At 39.7% G+C, this 17,854-nt stretch overlaps 1 protein-coding gene across 1 annotated transcript in view; it reads left to right on the forward strand.

Annotated features, from left to right (window-relative positions):
- The window catches only part of MOB1B (MOB kinase activator 1B), a 62,378-nt gene extending 47,188 nt beyond the window's left edge, over window positions 1-15,190 (forward strand). The window contains exons 4-6 of the mRNA XM_027854495.1: window positions 4,850-4,983; window positions 12,365-12,399; window positions 12,779-15,190. Coding sequence (XP_027710296.1) covers window positions 4,850-4,983; window positions 12,365-12,399; window positions 12,779-12,856 — 247 coding nt within the window. The 3' untranslated portion in view covers window positions 12,857-15,190. The remainder of the gene's footprint in view (window positions 1-4,849; window positions 4,984-12,364; window positions 12,400-12,778) is intronic.
- The last annotated feature ends 2,664 nt before the right edge of the window (window positions 15,191-17,854 follow it).

Here is a 17,854-nt window from a genome sequence, read left to right on the forward strand (position 1 = left end):
AAGATTTTTTTTTTTTTTTTTAGTATCCTCTCAATGGAATATAGTCCTGGAGGATGCAGGGCTGTTTCATTTTTATCTTTGTTCTGTGGGCCTCTTGAAGTGCTTGGCATGGCACTTAATGAATGTTGAATTGAGTCCGATACTCCACTTCCTGCACATTCAGGAGGTTAATCCAGCTACTTTGAACTTGTGCTTATCGTCTTCCTTAAGCAATAGTAGGATGCCTTTGGAGAAGTATTTTAAGCATAAACTAATAAATCATCAGGAAAAAAGTACCAAGTTTTCCTAGTGTTTGTACATCCTGGCAATTGCCTGTTTCTCTCCAAGAAAACTAAATTTACTCTACCTTAGATAGCACTGTCAATGAAAGAAGACAGTGAAGTATTCCTTCAGAGTGAAATTTCCCTGCTTCTTCCTCTTTTCTTTGCTCCTTTCTAACTGTCCCCCACAAGTTACATTGTAGTATGTTTCTTCTGTAGTGTATCAGGTTATAGAAGGAAAAATATGGGGGTTGGTGATTGTCATAGGGGTTGCTATGATTTACTCATTGATAAGGGAAAATGAGGAGCAGGGCCATCTTCAGTCATCCTGATCTGTGTCTGGCCACCAGACCCAGATGTCTCCAGAGGAGAGAATGAGTCTGGTGACTTTGCACAGCCCTGCCTTACTTAAATGCAATTCACTTGCAAGTCATGGCATCACCTTCCTGATGTCATAGTCCTCTTCAAGAAGGAATAACAAGGACAAATAACAACAAGGGAAAACAAGGGAGAGAAGTCCTAACATGAAGATGTGGAGCTTGAGTTCAAGTGTGTCTCATCTTGGGCAAGTTGTTTAAACTCTCTGTACCCCAGTTTCATCATTGCAAAATGAGGCATGACTCCAAAGGTGTCTCCAGCTCTGAGTTTTTCGTCCTTACTGAATACATAAAAATATCTTTGCTGGCTTTCAGACTTGCCCAGTCTCCTGATAGTATAGAGATACTGGAATTGTCACTTGCTTTTCACTAGCTGTTTTGCTTCAAAGTTCCATAGAACCATTTAACAAAGATGAGATGTGATTTATTTCATTCGTTTTTACTTTGCAGTCAGGATATTTTTGCCTCGAAGTTTAAACATTTTTTAGGAGAGATGCCTGGAAGGACACTGGAACCTGAGTTTTAGCACATCTAAAAGCCATACATTGCCTTCCGTGACTGCATGAACAGTTGAGATCATTTTTGTCATCCTCTTTAAATAGTTTTGTCTTCTCAGCAGGATAATTGAGCTATTTCCCTTTCCTCGTCTCTTCTTTGGTCTCATGCTCTGTGTCTTGCAGGAAGCAGAAAGCTTTCTCAACTCTTGTCTTAATAAAGAGCAAAAAATTTTGGATTATGCAATGATTTGTTCTAATCCTATATGTTTTAATAATTTGAAAATTTAATCTTTGTTGTCTAAGGAGGTTTTAGGCTTGGGTAGTATTTCATTTAGCTGTGGCCTTTTGAAAGGTAATGGGTTCTTTTAATAGCAGATTGCCTACAGGGGGTGTTTGGCAGTGGACTCTTATCTTGAGAACAGGACCATTTGGTATGAGATATTGGGTGGGTCAACTTTCTAATATTAGTCCTATCTGTACCACTGTATGTGGGTGTTTTTTTTTGAGTTCTCTTCAGTTTATCTCTGAAAACAGATATTTCTCTCCTTTTTTTTTTTTTTTTTTTTGGTGAGGCAGTTGGGGTTAAGTGACTTGCCTAAGGTTACACAGCTAGTAAGTGTCAAGTGTTTGGTTTGAGGCTGGATTTGAACTCAGGTCCTCCTGACTTCAGGGCTGGTGTTCACTGCGCCACCTAGCTGCCCCAGATATTTCTCTTCTTGCCATTAAAATATCATATTGGGGTTTTGGGAGGCATGCATTTTGAAAATTAAAAAGCACCTACTGCTTAAGGAGAATAGGTTTCCAAGAACCTTATTTAGCTGGGAAGCCATGTTTCTGTGCCCTGGAACTACGTGTGTGCATGAACATACGTATAGGTTATGTTTATCTTATTACTCTCCCCTTCCTCCTTTCATTGGTGTCCCTTCTATAGTATTTTCAAAACAGGGCTGCTTTTTTTTTGTTGTTGTTAGATTGGCCTTAAATGTTAGAGGAGACTTAGTTTTGACTTATCCGTCTGGCTTGCTGGTATGATTTACTGTTAAGTCGCAAGTAGCATAAATGATTAAAGCCAGTGGATGGATAGCAGTTTGAGTTTTGGTGATAGTCTTAGGACTGTCTCTTTAAACTATTATTATTTAATGTGTCATCAGATAAAGAAAGGAGAACATGCTTTTATGAAGTATCACTTCTTTGACCTCTGAGATGATTAGAATACCAGTAGTTTATTGATAGTAGGATAATGCAGATACTCTTCCAGATAAAGGGAAGCAAAACAGCCCAGCTCCCTCACAACACTTCCACAAGGATTTTTTTTTTCCTTTAAGGCATAAGGCCAAGAATCAAGAAATCCAAGGAGAAACTACAGTTTCCAAAGGTGGATTTTGCCAGCCCAGGCCCACATAAAGAGACAGTCAAAAGCCTGTGGACACTAAGGGATGGTAACAGCCAGAGAAGCCTAGAGCCTAAAGCTTTGTGATGGCAGGGACAGGAGAGCCTGGATCAGGAAACATGGAGCCTGTAACTATGTCACCCTTACCTGAAGCCAAGGTGCAGAAGCCTGTGTTGGTTTTGACCAGAAGGGTCAAAGTTAAGAGTCATGGAGGGATTAAAAAGAGAGAGGACCTGGGAGCAGTTGTATAACACGTTGATGATTTTTTTTTTTCAGCCAAAGACAAGGTTTATTAGAACATCGTCATATCGGGCAGACTCTTAAGGAGTCTGAATATTAGTGAGCTATTGACTAGATTATAAGAATCTGACCAGTGGCTAGATTATAAGAATCAGAGCCAACACATTGATGATTTAAGAGAAAAAAGAAAAGGGAAGGGAAAAGGAATACACCAGAGAAGAAAGAGGGAGGAAGGGGATGGAATTTACTATCTTGCGTAATCAGGAGTTTGGCATAGAAATACATTAAAGTCAGAGAATCAAGAGGAAAGGAAGAAGAGAAGGGAGGACTAAGAGGGAGGATGGATTCAGAAATGGTTAATCTTAAGCCAGAGAAACTCTAGCTTTGGCAAGTGGAGCATGAAGGGAGGAGTGAAAGGAAAGACAGACAGACAGACAGACAGACACACACACACACACACCACCCTTTTAAAAATTTGTAAAGTGCTTCACCGATATTATTTTAATTGAACCCAGCAATAACTCTGGGAGGCGTTTGCTATTTCCCTCATTTTGCAGATGATTAAAACTCAGGCAAATAGTGGTTCAGTTACTTGCCCAGGGTCACACACCTAGTGTCTGAGGCTGGATTTGAACTTGGGTGTTCTTGACTCCAGGTCCAGTGTTCTGTGCACTGTGGTGCCCCCTCATCAATATAATGTTATTTTTTAAAAAATGATTTGGAGTAAGGTGTGCACAAGCTATTCCTTTTGCCGTTGTCATCTTTGATTCCTTCCTTTTAAAAAGGACCTAGAAAAATGGAGAGGCCCAGAGCTAAACAGGTCATCTCACATGAAAAGGAGAAGGCAGGGGTGAGCAGGTTCTGAAAGGAAGGATTAATTTTAAGTGGATGGGCAAATGAGGTGCTCTTTATGCCCTAAGAAGATCAAAACACTTTTCTACCACCCAGAGTTGGGGATAAATGATTTGGGGTTGGGAGGTGCTTTAGAGGTCATCTCATATGAGGAAGCTATTAACTTAGTAATCTTCTGGTGAGCTTTGTCTTTTCTGTATTACATACTTTGCTTCTATTAAGTCATAGACATGTCATTTTAATCATGCAATACACATCTCAATTCTTCTTCCTCAAATTTATATCAGACAGTGTTTTTATACTTTGGATTCAAAATAATGGGGGAAGAACTCAAAATGAACCTGATAGCTCTTCAGGTTGTAATTTACCAACAATACTTGTGTTATGTTGTATACACCTCAAATTTATGAAAGTGGAGTGGTGTGTTTGAAGACAGAACAGTCTCATTTGGGAGAGTGAGAAGGGTATCTGGATTAATTTCCTAACCAATTCATATTAAATTAGTAGTAGATGGTAGAAACATGGTTTTGGGAAAGTGACATCAGTGTAGAATTTGAGCCTTCATTTATTCCTTAATGAAACATCTGAATTCTCAAAAGTCATGTTTCAAAACAATAATTCTTAAAGTTAGTCAATTCTTTGCAGGTTTCTATATTTTCCAGTAGTGGTTTTTTGTTTTTTTTGTTTTGGTTTTTTTTTTTGGCCACTTGTATAACTTTAAATCAAAGGTTTTTAGAAAATTCTGTTGAACTATTTCCCTCATCTATACCTTTACCACCTCCCTCCAAAAACCCTAAACCCAACAACAGATGCATTGAAACAAACACGTTAAAACCAGTTGGAAAGACCTAACTTAGGTGGGAGGAATTCTTTTCAGGTCAATAAAGCAAGCTACTGAGTTTAGAAAGAAATCAGCTTGGAACAGGGGAATAAACAGTTCATTCTGCTCTGACATTTATATAATTGTCTGACCTAAGGGTTATGAATGAGAGGGAGTCAGGTGGAAATAACAGATAGGGGGTGGGGAGAGGCCTGGCCTTGAAGCGGGAAGACTAACATGACAGCAGCTGCCCAATAATAGCACTTGGTCATAAAACCCAAAACTAAATAGAATATGAAGATGATGACATCAGTCCTGCTAATTTTTTTTTTTTAGATTATTTGGGGAAGAAAAATGAATTACTTTTAAAGCCAGTATGTGTATGTTGACATTTTATGTCTTTCCTAATTCAGGTATGAGTATCATTGGGCAGATGGAACCAACATAAAGAAGCCTATTAAGTGTTCTGCACCAAAATATATTGATTACCTGATGACTTGGGTACAGGACCAGTTGGATGATGAGACATTATTTCCATCCAAAATAGGTAAAATTACCGGTGAAGTCTGGATGCTGCGATGTCATTTGGAATTCTTTATGCTTATGGGAGCACTGCCTCTCTCCTCACTCATTTGTTTCTGCTCCCTGCTTTCTTTCTCTCCTGCCTCATGGCGGGTATTTTGCTTGCACTGATATGAGTAGAGTAACTCCAAAGGAAATATTACCTACTTCCTAGTCTGAAAGGTAAAGTTTATAAAACTATTAGGTTTTTAAGAAGAAGTTGGTTCAGAGTTGTTTTGGTTTGGACCTGTGATTTCACTGGTGTATAGAATTCCCAGTACAGAAATTCCATTTCCTGATGAAGATTAGGAAATCATCTGTAGTTTGGTATTATATTGTTTAGAGCACAAACAAATTAGGTAACAGCCAGTTAGTATGTCAGAGGCCAACCTTAAACCCAGATCTTCTGACTCCAGTAATATCAAAATATACCCTGCTGCCTCTCACTAAGTTTTTAGATTACAAAAGTTTTACAGTGCTTAAGTCAGATTAAAGAAAAAATTACATTATAGAGGACAGAGCTAAGATGGCGGAGTGAAAGCAGTGACTGGCTTGAGCTCTCCCCCAGACCCCTCCAAATACCTGTAAAAAATGGCTCTAAACAAATTCTAAAGCAGCAGAACCCACAAAAAGACAGAGTGAAACAAATTTCCAGCCCAAGACAACCTGGATGGTTGATCTGAAAGGTATATTGCTCCTGACGCAGTTCAGCGTGGGTGTGCAGGCCACAGTGAACCTGGAACAGGCCTCAGGGGACTGAATCACAGGCAGCTGTGGCGGTTTCCAGACTTCAACCCATGAACACTGAAGACGACTTAGAAGGTCAGTGGGAAAAGTCTGTGTCTGCAGTGAGAGAGAGAAGCTAGATCCCAGCCGCAAGTCCCAAGCGAGGCCCGGGGCAGTGGCTGCTTCCTGAGCATCTGGCCCACAGACTGAGGGGGAATGGGGTGACTGATCAGAGAGGGAGTGTAGGGATCTCTTTGCCAGTGCTGAGGCAGGAATCTCTTGCTTTGCCCATGCTTGGATCTAGGTCACAGTTCTGGGTGGCGGTCCTGGAGTGAGGAGGAGCGCTGGCATGGTGGAGCTTGTAGTGGCTGTGGAGAGGAAACCCTCCTCACAGTTCCAAGACAGAAAAGAGTGCTCATGGACCAGAGCACAGGCCAGGAAAGGAGTAAACACCTTGCCCTTCATCATAGCACCTTGGAAGAACTGAAAATTTACAGGTGCCTGGAAGTATCTCTGAAAACAGCTGCACAAAACCCCGAAGCTGGAACAGTATATTCTCCACACTGGACACAGACCGTTTACCTTAACAAAGAGTTTTGGCTGGGATCATGAGCAAGCAGCACAAAAAGAGTCAGACTATATTATCTTACTTTGGTGACAAAGAAGATCAAAACATACAACCAGAAGAAGACAATGAAGTCAAAGCTCCTACGTCCAAAGCCTCCAAGAAAAATATGAATTGGTCCCAGGCCATCAAAAAGGATTTTGAGAAGCAAGTAAGAGAAGTAGAGGAAAAACTGGGAAGAGAAATGAGAGTGATGCAAGAAAATCATGAAAAACAAGTTGACAGCTTGCTAAAGGAGACCCAAAAAAATACTGAAGAAAATAAGACCTTAAAAAATAGCCTAACCCAAATGGCAAAAGAGGTCCAAAAAAGCCAACGAGGAGAAGAATGCCCTAAAAAGCAAAACTGGCCAAATGGAAAAGGAAGTCCAAAAGATTACTGAAGAAAATACTTCCTTAAAAATTAGAATAGAGCAATTGGAAGATAGTGACTTTATGAGAAATCAAGACACTGTAAAACTAATCCAAAAGAATGAAAAATTAGAAAACAATGTGAAATATCTCGTTGGAAAAACAACTCACCTGGAAAATAGATCCAGGAGAGGGAATTTAAAAATTATTGGACTATCTGAAAGCCATGATCAAAAAAAGAGCCTAGACATCGTCTTTCAAGAAATTATCCAGGAAAACTGCCCTGATATTTTAGAACCAGAGGGCAAAATAGAAATTGAAAGAATCCATCGATCTCCTCCTGAAAGAGATCCCCAAAGGAAAACTCCTAGGAATATTGTAGCCAAATTCCAGAGTTCCCAGATCAAGGAGAAAATATTGCAAGCAGCCAGAAAGAAACAATTCAAGGATTGTGGAAACACAATCAGGATAACACAAGATTTAGCAGCTTCTACATTAAGGGACCCCAGGGCTTGGAGTATGATATTCCGGAGGGCAAAGGAGATACGATTACAACCAAGAATCACCTACCCAGAAAAACTGAGTATAATCCTTCAGGGGAAAAAAATGGTCCTTCAATGAAATAGAGGACTTTCAAGCATTCCTGAGGAAAAGACCAGAGCTAAATATAAAATCTGACTTTCAAATACAAGACTCAAGTGAAACAGGGAAGAGGTAAACAGGAAAGAGAAATCATAAGAGACTTATTAAGGTTGAACTGTTTACATTCCTGCATGGAAAGATGATATTTGTAACTCATGAGTCCTTTGTCAGTATTAGGGTAGTGGGAGGGGAAAAAATTGTATGTATAGATAGAAAGATAGATAGAGGGCACAGGGTGAGTTGAAGATGAAGGGGTGATATCTGGAAAACAAAATTAAGGGGTGAGAGAGGATTATACTGGGAGAAAGAGAAAAGGAGAAGTAAAATGGGGTAAATTATATCACATGAAACAGACAAGAAAAGGCTTTTACAGAGATGGGGAAATGGGGGAAGGTGCGAGGGAATGAGAGAGTCTTATTCTCATAGGATTGGCTTAAGGAGGGAGTAACATACAAAATGGAGTATGAAAAGCTATCTTACCCCACAGGAAAATAAGAGGGGAAGGGGACAAGAGAGCAGGGGGTTGATAGAAGGGAGGGCAGATTGGGGCAGGGGATAAGCAGAAGAAAATACTTCTGAGGAGGGACAGGGTCAAAAGAGAGAATAAACGGGGGGTAGGACAGGACGAAGGGAAATATACTTAGTTTTTCACAACATGACTACTATGGAAGTGTTTTGCATGACTACACATCTATAACCTGTACCGAGATGCTTGCCTTTTCAAAGAGGGTGGGTGGGGAGGGAGGAAGGGAGAAAATTTGTAACCCAAAGTTTTAAAAACACATGTTAAAATAAAAATTAAAAAATTAAAAAAAAAGAAAGAATGGCACAAGATACTCATGGCCACAGAGATGTAGTACTGGGGTGGGGGAGAACCACAGCACATGGCATCTCTAGGTCCTCTATACGTCAAGTCTAAAAGCAAAAAAACTTCCCAACTCAACTCACCTGCACAAAAAAAATGAAGTGCTTGAAGGATGTGTTAAGATGGGCTTCCTCCTGCAGCTGGATCACTGGGTCAAAGTGCTGATGGTAAATATGTGCATAGACCCTGAACAGACGCTTCAGGATAGTTTTTGCCACTGACATGAAGTTCTTCGGGAAGGGGACACCTGGGAAATTAAAGCATAGAAATTAGTTAACAGTAAATTAGAACCCAATGTCTAACAGGGGAGGGTAATGTGCCTAAACAGAAAAATCGCACTAGTAGCAGCTGAGGGGCAGCATTTTATTTCTTTTTTTTTACTTTACCAATATCACTTTTTTTAATATAACCTTTATTTCCAAATATATCCTTCCATCATCTTTACTGAGAGAGCCATCCCCTATAACAAGGAATTTTTTTCAAAACAAATAAAAATAAAAATACTTCAACAAAACTAATTAGCACCTGAACCAAGCTGGCCAGTCCATCAATCTATTCTCCTAACATACAAAAATCCATCCAATTAAATCTATCAGGTTTCAGTCACCAGGTAACACAGCTGACTTAGCCAAGCTGATTACATTGTTATTTTCATTAACATACTGAAGCTTTTAGAAGCATGGTCTCAATTACTGGAAATTATAATGCCATTTGGCTTTAAAAGGTGAAAATTACTTCATCTACTGTACTGCCAGTTGCCTCTAACGAGACTTCCCATTCTATTAATTCCTTTTGGATTGTGTTACTGTTACATATAGAAATACTGATGATTTTTTGTGGGTTTATTTTTATTTTGTATCCAGATACTTGTTTCTTTACTGATTCCTCTGGGTTTTCTAAAGAAGCTATCATTTCATCAGCTAATGGGAATTGTTCAATCTCCTATTTACCTGTGTTTTATGCCATTAATTTCTCTTTCATCTTATTGATGTTGTGTGCATTTCTAGAATTATGACAAATGCTCTTGTATTTGGCATACTGAGGTTTTCTAGTATTTCCCCATTGCCAATAATGTTTACTTTTGGTTTTAGATATATGTTTGCCATTCTATATCTATGCTTTATAGGATTTTTTCTACTGCCATTTTTGGAGAAATCTGCATAGTAGTTATTACTGTATTTGATGATCTTTTGTCAATTCATCATGAGAGATACTCAGCCTCACAATTTGGAGCCATAGTAAAATGGTATGAACAATTCTCCACCTCGCCCTGCAACCTCCTCCACACCAATTATTTTAGGAAAAAGGAAGTGATCCAAGATTACAGCCCACAGGGCAGGGTGGCTCTACCAGCCCATATAGTCTGATTTCTAGAATAGTGCTTCATCTTTTATAACTACTATTTTTTTTCTTTTTTTTTGGTGAGGCAATCAGGGTTAAGTGACTTGCCCAGGGTCACACAGCTAGTAAGTGTCAAGTGTCTGAGGCCAGATTTGAACTCAGGTCCTCCTTAACTCCAAGGCCAGAGCTCTATTTATCACCACTATTTTTAACACTAACATTTATTTAACACCAGAAATGTACTGATTACAGGGAAACAAATACTCAGTTATGTTTAAAGTCCCTACTCTTTCCCTCTATTCTATTCCCTCTCTTCTCTACCAGCTAATTTTTTCATTTCTCTATGATGTCTGTCCAAGAAATTAAATGTGATCCCTGCTCAACCAACTAATTCTTCATATCTTCTAGCACATTTACAGTGATCATTAACCATTAAGTTAGAAAAATAGAAATAAAACACTGTAGAACCTGCTACAGAAATTATCAAGACACAAGGTCTTGTATGGGTGAGCAAATTACATGGCAAGGAAAGGGGTTAAGAATGCAAAGTCACTACAAAGAGCCAACAGCTTTCTCTCTAAATATCCCAGAAGCTAAAAATATTGCAGGTTGAACGCACATGTGCAAAATCACAGTAATACAAAGTAGACATTTAAGTCTTCATAGATTTGGTATAAGACTCTGGTTCTGAAATATCAGGGCAGTTTTCCTGGATAATTTCTTGAAAGACGATGTCTAGGCTCTTTTTTTGATCATGGCTTTCAGATAGTCCAATAATTTTTAAATTCCCTCTCCTGGATCTATTTTCCAGGTGAGTTGTTTTTCCAACGAGATATTTCACATTGTTTTCTAATTTTTCATTCTTTTGGATTAGTTTTACAGTGTCTTGATTTCTCATAAAGTCACTATCTTCCAATTGCTCTATTCTAATTTTTAAGGAAGTATTTTCTTCAGTAATCTTTTGGACTTCCTTTTCCATTTGGCCAGTTTTGCTTTTTAGGGCATTCTTCTCCTCGTTGGCTTTTTTGGACCTCTTTTGCCATTTGGGTTAGGCTATTTTTTAAGGTCTTATTTTCTTCAGTATTTTTTTGGGTCTCCTTTAGCAAGCTGTCAACTTGTTTTTCATGATTTTCTTGCATCACTCTCATTTCTCTTCCCAATTTTTCCTCTACTTCTCTTACTTGCTTCTCAAAATCCTTTTTGATGGCCTGGGACCAATTCATATTTTTCTTGGAGGCTTTGGACGTAGGAGCTTTGACTTCATTGTCTTCTTCTGGTTGTATGTTTTGATCTTCTTTGTCACCAAAGTAAGATAATATAGTCTGACTCTTTTTGTGCTGCTTGCTCATGATCCCAGCCAAAACTCTCTGTTAAGGTAAACGGTCTGTGTCCAGTGTGGAGAATATACTGTTCCCGCTTTGGGGTTTTGTGCAGCTGTTTTCAGAGATACTTCCAGGCACCTGTAAATTTTCAGTTCTTCCAAGGTGCTATGATGAAGGGCAAGGTGTTTACTCCTTTCCTGGCCTGTGCTCTGGTCCATGAGCACTCTTTTCTGTCTTGGAACTGTGAGGAGGGTTTCCTCTCCACAGCCACTACAAGCTCCACCACGCCAGCGCTCCTCCTCACTCCAGGACCGCCACCCAGAACTGTGACCTAGATCCAAGCATGGGCAAAGCAAGAGATTCCTGCCTCAGCACTGGCAAAGAGATCCCTACACTCCCTCTCTGATCAGTCACCCCATTCCCCCTCAGTCTGTGGGCCAGATGCTCAGGAAGCAGCCACTGCCCCGGGCCTCGCTTGGGACTTGCGGCTGGGATCTAGCTTCTCTCTCTCACTGCAGACACAGACTTTTCCCACTGACCTTCTAAGTCGTCTTCAGTGTTCATGGGTTGAAGTCTGGAAACCGCCACAGCTGCCTGTGATTCAGTCCCCTGAGGCCTGTTCCAGGTTCACTGTGGCCTGCACACCCACGCTGAACTGCGTCAGGAGCAATATACCTTTCAGATCAACCATCCAGGTTGTCTTGGGCTGGAAATTTGTTTCACTCTGTCTTTTTGTGGGTTCTGCTGCTTTAGAATTTGTTTAGAGCCATTTTTTACAGGTATTTGGAGGGGTCTGGGGGAGAGCTCAAGCCAGTCACTGCTTTCACTCCGCCATCTTGGCTCTGCCCCAGAATGTAAGCCTGAGCCATTCTTTCTAGGTCACTTTTCTGTAAAGACCTCAGCCCTTAGCCCAGTTCCTGGCACATACTAGGCATTTAGTAAATGCTTTCTTGATTGTTTCTCAGCCTAAAATAAGCTCTTAGCATACAACATGGCTGTCCAAAACAGCTGTAGAAGGTCCCATCTTATATGTCCCAAGGTCAGAGAATGTGTGAATCCTCTTGGAGAGGTGAGAGCAGTGTGTTTAGTTTAACCTAAGGCACCTCCTAACATCAGCCTGCTCTCCTGAATTGGGCCTCCAAGGCAGGCAAAACCAGCCACTGTGGCAAACACATCTGACAGCGAATGCAACATTCTACATGTTAGGCTTTTTTTTTATATAAGTGGAGGTTGATTATGCAGTTTTATGACTGCAAGGGTGCCTGTTATAGTACGGCATTCTAGAAAGCCTTCAGATATGTCATTAGGAATCCGGTGGATGTCGTTCAAATCGTCTGACTTCTGACTTCACCGCTGACTGAAGCTACCCTGATTTTTCAGTTGTCGAGTCTCATGGTCTTTTCTTGATGCTCATCCTCCTTGACCTCTCCACTGTTAACATTCTTCTTCTGGGCTTTTGTGACCCTGCTTTCTGTCGGTTCTCCTACCTCCCTCAGTCTCCATTGCTGGCTCATCCACATCACGTCCCCCCGTGAGTGTTTCCCAAGATTCTGTCTTGGGCCCTCGTCTCTTCCTTCACTCTACTTTTGCTTGGTGGCCTAATCAGCTTCCATTTGTTTAACTGTGTCTGTGCATGTGAGACTCCGGAGCACTAGCCATGCACCTCTGCCCCCCTATTGAGTATTTGAAACTGAATGTCTTTTCCCCCCAATACCCACTCCCTTTTAAAAAAATTTCCCTGGTTTGTCAATGGCATCGTCGTCATCCTTCCAGTCACTTATATTCACAGTCTTGATATTATCTTTGTTTCCTCTCTGTCTCTCACCCCGTATATATGAAAAATTTCTGTGGAATAAAAATACATATAAAATATGTTAACCTTGTCTTTTCTCTGTCTTCATATCATGTAGGAGTTCAACTTAATTGACAGAAGAGAACTTGCTCCACTCCAAGAACTGATTGAAAAACTGACGTCAAAGGACAGATGAGAGGATAAGAGGGCTGTTCCAATCATATCTTACTTAAGTCAGGCTCTTAGGAATATATTTGGGGTTGTTACTTGGTTGGGTGGTTTGGGGATTTATTTGAGTTTATTTTCCTTAATTTTTTTTCCTCCTGAATAAATGAAAACCTTTTCTGTTATTTTAGAGGCAGCCAAGATCCATTCTCTGTGTTTTTGGTGGAGCACAATCTTTTCTCTTAGTGACTTACAGTGGTGTGGACATTTTTTGTTTTTGTTTGGGATTTGGGGACGGGATTGGAGATGGGGTCTACCTCCTTGTAGGTTTTTAGCTGATGCTGTGTGCTTGGCCCTACTGGTGGATGGGTTCTACATGGTGTAAATTGTGGCCCATTCCTAACATTAAAGACTTACCTCCTTAAGTGCCTTGGCAGAAGGCTCACTTCTGAGGTGCAAAGCACAGATGAGCATTGCTGAACACAACGGACTGATCACTACCCACAATGCTTGGTGATGATGATAATGATGTTTCTGTTAGATTATCTAATTTTTCAAAAGCCATAGTTTGCCTCAATTGGTGATCTCCAGCTTTTAATACATGAAGAAACAGAATTCTTGAAGATGTGAATGTAGATCTTTTAAAAAAAAAAACCAACAACCAGAGATAACATTTGTTAATAATTTATGTTAATGATGGTGGTGTTGCTGTATGTTGCTCTGTTCTCCCAATGATGAAAGTTCTGTTATGAGCAGGTCTTTTTCCACCCCTTGATGTCTGTGATGTTGAAACTGGAGGAGACTAGAATGTGTTTCCATTCCAGCGTGCTCCTCATTCAGACACGTGCCTGAACTCTAGGTCATAAAGTATTTATTGCCACCTCCTGAGGTGATGCAGCCAGCCCCATCTGGGAGGTTTCTCACCAGTTGCCAAATGAGCCATAAGTCTCCTTCCACTGTGAAGAGAATCAAAAATATTTCCACTGAAATAATATTTAAGAAAGGCCTATCTTAAAGACCCAGGATGAATTTCCTTGTAAACCCAGTTTCTGAGAACCCCTCCTCTTGTACTTAGAGCCAACTCCCATTGGTAGAGAATTAAATACTCTTTACTCTCTCAGCATAGACATTAAAAATGGAGTGGAAGGAGAGTTTTTGGAAGTACTGGTTATTTTTCAACACCTCCATTTAGTGGATGGAGCTGTTGGGTTTGCCACTTAAGAGTGACTACCACATTTAATGACACATTCTCATAATTGCTTGCTGCTGGCCCTTTTTGAAGGTTGGCTTTTTTTTTTTTTAACTTCAGCTAGTTTCTAACGGGAAAGGAAAGTCTCTATTATGTGGTATAATTAAGTATTCAAAACAGCGACTAACTTTAAAAGTAAAATCAGTTTTCAATGAGTTCCATCCTTTTATAACAATTTATAACAAAAGAGAATGTTTTGTACATTGTGCCAGCAGCTTTCACTTAGCTGTAGCTGTTCTTAAGAAAACCCCCAGCTTGCAGTGATCTCTTCTCTGATGCCAGTCCTGGCCTCCTGGAGCTGGCCCAGTCTGGTCCTCCCCTGCTGTCTTCTTGCACAGTAATTCAGATTAGTAGCACTTTGGGTTTCTTTCCTAATGAACAGAGCAGTGACTGATGGATGTCAGTAGCATCACTACTGCCCAGGCCTGCCTTGGCTCCATTCCTCTTCTTGGTCCAGCATACATTGATCAAGTGTTAGCAATAGACAAGTAATGCCTTGGAAGAGATGCATCCATCGGAGACTGGTAATATTTATATGGCACGGCAATAAGAGGCAATTGATAATATATACTTCTCCTTTAAGGGAAAAAAAGTATCTTCTAGTTACCCACATAGATATTAACTGAATTAGTTAATTCAGAAACAGCTGGGTGCCAAGGGGTTTAGGGATCTACAAAGATCCTGTCTGCACAGGAAAATAAAGCACAAGGTCACCCAAGTGGTCTTCCATATCATGTTTCACCTTCTGTAAACCCCCTGACAGCAGGAGTGCAGTAGCCAAGTGGAGAGAGAATGAGGAATTGTTCTTGCGCCTGATAAACTTCATGCAGCGCTGTTATGCTGGGGTATGATGATTCTCTAAGTTTAAGCTAATGTTGATAAGTATGCATTGATTTCCCAGTGTTTGTAGCTAAGTTTTTGTTCTCACTGTGCCAGAACCTCAGGTACCTGCCTCTGGGTACTCCTCTCATCAAAGACATTGGGGTCGGAGGATGCTGCTACTGTCTCTGTGTTTTAAGTAGGGGGGCCGTCAGTCTGGCTTATACTCCTTGGTTTTGTATATGGCTAGGAAGTAAAAATTCCCATAACATATAAAATCAGTTACTTTAAGATAAATTGTTTAATACTGGTTTTTTTTTCCATAAGAGGTAAAGTCTGTGTTGGCATCAAATTTTGCTTTTCCATCAGAACTTAATTAGAGGTCTCTTGTTTTTCAGGTTTTTTTCTTCCTTGACCTGAGTTCAAAAACATTTTTACTGTTCTCAAATGTGTATACCCTTAAATTCCAATGGAAAGGTTAAGAGAATACTACCAGCTGTGTTTCTCTAAAAACAAAACAAAACAAAAAACCCCATAGGCTAGATTACCCTTGGTTAAGTTTTAACATGATAGAAAATTTTAATGATTAAAACTTGTTGGGAGTATGGATAAGCTTTTAGTTAGTCAGATGGTGCTGCTGGCTCTAGCTTTTTAAGCTCTTTCTTTCCTTTCATTTTCATAGAAGCCATGCTGTTGAGTCATAACGTAGGTATATGAGGTCTGAAAAGTAGAAACAGCTGTTTAGATGAGTGAATGGATTTTGTTTATCACACAATGGGTAACCAATTGCCTGGTTTACCCAAAGAAACTAAGCACTACAGCCCCACACTTATTCTATTGGAAACAGAGATGGCATGGACATTTTGAAAATCACGAGATTCCAGTTAGCTGTTAGTTTTAAGCTTTTCTTAAGTTTTTCAGCTCCCCACCCCCCACCCTCACTTGCTAGAAAGCTGTACCAATAGAAGATAGGTACTTAATACTTTTCTGCTCACCGATGACTATTGAGGTGAGAATCTATAATATGTGGAATCTAATAGTGTATTGCTAGTTTTTTTTTTAAAACCCCAAACATCTCAGCTATTATATGCAATAATGTATTCATCCAAATGAGTGTTTACTCATTTTGGGAGGCTGCCACCATCACTCCAAATGTCTTTGGAATTTCTCCTTTGGAACTGCCTTCAGAACCAGTTTACCAGCCACACACGAAAATCTGTGTCATCACCTTATGTTAATTACATTATAACCAGACCTTATTTGAACTAAAAATAGTATCATCCAGCTTAATTATCTTATTTATTCATCCTGCTTACCTTCTGGATGACTTTTGGCTGCTCCCTAAAATGACATCCATCCTTAAATTTAAGACAAAGACATGTGAACATGAATGATACTCAAAAGACTGTTACAGGTTCTGAAGGCAATTTGAGGAGTTCCTAAGATGGTTTTCAGCAATGGCAGGATCATTTGAATCACTGTAGAGCCTGACAAGTGCACTTAACCTTGTTTGACGATAGACATTCTGCCAATATTTGTTTTTCTTTTAAAAAAAAAAAAGTCATCCAAGGACTTTGGCATTCAAGGACTTGTGCCACAAAGACCATACATCCTATTTGACAATGTGGGACAGTTTTGATTAGGAAGTAGTATGACCAGATATCCTCATGGTTGGGGCAAAGGAGTCCAGAAGAAATACACTCGCTGGCCCTTATTAGTTCCTATCCATGTCCTCATTAACACAAAACAGTAATAAAAGACTGGAGATCACTGTATGTGAGAAGCCCATAGCATAAACATTGTACTTTTAGTTGAGTTTGAAGTTTTAATCTACACAGCATTCCTGGTTTTATTATACTTACTGCTTTTACTTTTGGATAACTTCTATGAAAGACGTGGACCATACATGGAGTTATTCTTTGAAAACCTGGGCACATAAAAATCAAATCCAACTTGTTTTGAAACTAAACTGGATCTGTAAACAAATTGATCCTTTGAAACGGTTCTAGATTTCTGTATATGGTAAGGGGATTCTCAGTGTTTTTTTAACATTAAGTATCAGAGTTTTGTGTGGTAATCTTAAAATACAGGACAGGGATTATTGTCTTTTAGCTACCGCTAAGTTTGTCCTGTGAGTTTTGGATGGCACTTTTTCGAGGTGAACTCATGATTGAAGAGGACGTTTACGTGATAGAAATGTAACAGGAGTTCTGAACACAAATCAATCTGTATTTTGTAAGACTATCAAGTCAGGGATATGAATTCCTTTATGAAGTACAAAACTACATAAGGCTGTTGCTGGTAGCTGAAGTAATGTTAATAGCTTAGGAGGGAGAAAAAGCACAGGTTGGAACATCAAATAGTCCATGTCTCAAGGTTCCTTTTTTCCATATGTCCCAAAGGAAAAAATTTCACTTCCTTAAGACAGAAACTAGAGGCACTGACTGACCTTAATGTATTCTTCCACTTTCTCTTTTTTCTCCAGGTAAGTTGCCTATGTGCTGCTATTAATTTTCTGTACCTCTCTTCCCCTCCTCTCCTCCAGTTAGACATCTGGGTCATGATAGCCAACATTCTTGGTGGAGCTGAAGTATTATTGATACAAAGGTTTTGGGTGTTGCGTTGGAAGAAATAGTTAACATCCTTACTGATTTTTCTAAAGATGACTTGTTTGGGTTCTATTTAAGAGCTGTTAAAAATCTGCATCACTGAAGTAACCAACCACTGATGGATAAGATTGTTAGTGATGCCGTGGTATTTTGTTTTGTTTTGTTGTTAACTCTTTAAGACAACACTTACTTCTCCTAATAGAGAACTAACATTGAACTCTTTCGCTGGGTGATTCTTGGTTTGCACATTTTTTCTCCTATTGCTGAAATGCAGTTCTTCTGAATGTTTCAAAATAAATTTCAGGAAGTGCATTTTCATTTTAAGAACACTTTCTCTTAAAATTATTCTTCA

The sequence above is a fragment of the Vombatus ursinus genome, unplaced genomic scaffold (genome assembly GCF_900497805.2).
Source record: "Vombatus ursinus unplaced genomic scaffold, bare-nosed wombat genome assembly UNPS02010461.1, whole genome shotgun sequence".
NCBI classification, from domain to species: domain Eukaryota; kingdom Metazoa; phylum Chordata; class Mammalia; order Diprotodontia; family Vombatidae; genus Vombatus; species Vombatus ursinus.